The 2,796-nt window shown below is 31.7% G+C and overlaps 1 protein-coding gene across 1 annotated transcript in view; it reads left to right on the top strand.

Moving 5' to 3' along the window:
* Positions 1-211, top strand: part of LOC108180340 (uncharacterized) — a 5,352-nt gene extending 5,141 nt beyond the window's left edge. Inside the window, exon 7 of the mRNA XM_073933663.1 lies at positions 1-211. This exon is cut by the window's left edge and continues 11 nt beyond it. Within this exon, the coding sequence (XP_073789764.1) occupies positions 1-10 (10 nt within the window). The 3' untranslated portion in view covers positions 11-211.
* Positions 212-2,796: the final 2,585 nt, after the last annotated feature.

The raw sequence follows: 2,796 nt of genomic DNA on the forward strand, positions 1-2,796 counted from the left end.
GGAAGAATGAGTAGAAATATCCTAATTTAATGGGTAGATCTAGTCATTCCAGCCACACCATGGTCCTATAGCTGAAAAAAATTTTGTGTAAAAAAAAATAAAAAAAAAATTAAAAAGCACTTAACAGTTTAGACTTTCATATATTGCTAAATATATATATATATACACATATATTTGTATATGTGTTTAAAAAAATGCTAAAAAAAATGCTAAAAAAAAAAAAAAAAAAATTATATATATATATATATATATATATATATATATATATATATATATATATATATATATATATATATATATATATATATATATATATATATCTCAGTCGTTCCCAGTCCAGGTCCATATATTTTGGGTGTCTCTCTCTAAGAAATGTAATTTGAGCCAGAGGAGAGAGACTCCTGACCAAAGACTACTGGGATCAACTGATATATATACAGGGTTTCCAATGAACATTATCACTCACCAGCCAATTTGAAAAAAAACTGGAAAAACAATTAATAAAATAAAACAATAAAAAAGTTTAAAATAGAAAAATAAAAAACATCATTAATAAATAAAACAATAAAAAAAGTTAAAAAATATGTATAAATAAATAAAAAAACATCATTAATAAATAAAACTATAAAAAGTAAAAAATAATAAACAAACATTTTAATTCACAGTTTCTTCTCCTCAGTGTGATTATAGGGCACGCGTTCACAAGCACTGTGCAGTGACATATACCCCACGGATGCCTGTGCGACTTCCTCTCTGACTTCCTCTCTTAAAAACTTCACAGGCACATCCAAGGTTATATGTCAGAGGCGCAACACGTGAACGCGTGCCCTATACTGACACTGAGGGAAGAAACTGTTGAATAAAGTTATTTTTGTTTTATGTGTCGTTCCCAGTCCAGGTCCATATACTTTGAGTGTCTCTCTCTAAGAAATGTAATTTGAGCCAGAGGAGAGAGACTCCTGATAAAATATAAAACATCATTAATAAATAAAACAATAAAAAAGTAAATAAATTATAATAATAATATAAAAACATCATTAATAAATAAAACTATAAAAAATGCCTATATTGAAATATAAATCTGGCCATGTTATTGACTAATCAGAAATTCTTCTAAAAACAAGCAAAAAATATTAATAAATAAAATATTGAAAAAAAGTAAGTTTTGTTATTTATTACTCATCCTCGTGTTCACTATTTAAAATATTTTTATTTTTATGTTAGAGCTCCCTCATCCAGACTCAAAGTCCACAAAAACAGTAAAAAAACATCCTCAAAACAGATCATACGCCTTCACATAAAACAAACATTTTTATTCACAGTTTCTTCTCCTCAGTGTGATTATAGGGGACGCGTTCACAAGCACTGTGCTGTGACATATACCCCACGGATGCCTGTGCGACTTCCTCTCTGACTTCCTCTCTTAAAAACTTCACAGGCACATCCAAGGTTATATGTCAGAGGCGCAACACGTGAACGCGCGCCCTATACTGACACTGAGGGAAGAAACTGTTGAATAAAGTTATTTTTGTTTTATGTGCACATAAAAGTATCCTCATAGTCAGGAATCTTGCTGTCTATGAGAGATTAAGGAGCTCTCAGATTTAACTAAAATATCTTCATTATTTTCATTCAGATATCTTCATTTGTGTTCTGAAGATGAATTAAGTTGCTACCTTTAGTATTTGCTTTAATATTGTCCTCATATACAACCTTCTCTAGTCTAATGTTTTGCTAATGTGGTATATGATTTATGGTTGGAGGACATCATTTATTGACTAGTGATTTAGTGTGTAGTTGTAGTTCATGGTGAGTGATAATCCAAACCCTGTATATATAGGTGGCGATGTCCGTTCCTCCACGTGGTGCCACTGGAAACTGCCCATCTTGAAGGTGGTGCTGAGCTGAACACGGACAAAAACTGACATTAGTCTGGGGCGACAAGCCTCACAACTGATGACAATCATGAATTTTGTACTAAAGTTTGAAATAAAGTCACATTTGTCAAAAATAAGTGCTTCTTCTATTTTTTAAAGGCTGATTACTGCTGATTATTGTGTGTTTCAAATGAGATCATTCAGGAACAAGAAATGACAACGTTTGTAGATTTAACACAGATTAGCTGGATTTAACGTTACTGAGCTGAATGTGTTTGATGTACAAGCATACATGTGATGGAGTTTTTTGATTCTGAGAACTGAGCCACCGTGCCACCCAGTTAACTTAATACTTTTTACAAAGTTAAGTGGATTGAACATAAAACAATACAATTTTTCTAGACAAAACTCCCAATCAAAGATAACTCCTACATTTTTTACTTGAGATTTAACATATGGTGTAAGACTTCCCAAGCCCCCAATATAAGACATTCTTGTTTCTGAGGGGCCGAAGAGAATAACCTCAGTTATCTGTGGGAAGCGGTTGCATTTCTGAGCCTGTATTAGCTGCAATAGCAAGCATTGTGTGCAAAACTGTCAAACAAACAAACAAGCAGGAGTATTCTGACCATTTTATGGTTGCAGTTTGAGAAGTTGTGTGCTGTTTTTATTCTTTTTAATGTCTTTATAAGCTCTTCATTGTCTCTTAAATCTCTTCATTTGAACCCCTTATCAGATTAGTTTGGTGTTATTGCCTCTTCAGAACTGCACTGTAAAAATAAAAGTCATTTTACAGATAATTGTCTGTATTTTTTTACAGAATTTTCCAGTTTTTTCATTATACAGGGAAATACTTGTTGTTTTACAGATGTGTTCTGTAATAAAAAATTCTAACATTAAATTTTCAGTTATTGCTTGT

Source organism: Danio rerio, chromosome 20 (genome assembly GCF_049306965.1).
Source record: "Danio rerio strain Tuebingen ecotype United States chromosome 20, GRCz12tu, whole genome shotgun sequence".
NCBI lineage: Eukaryota > Metazoa > Chordata > Actinopteri > Cypriniformes > Danionidae > Danio > Danio rerio.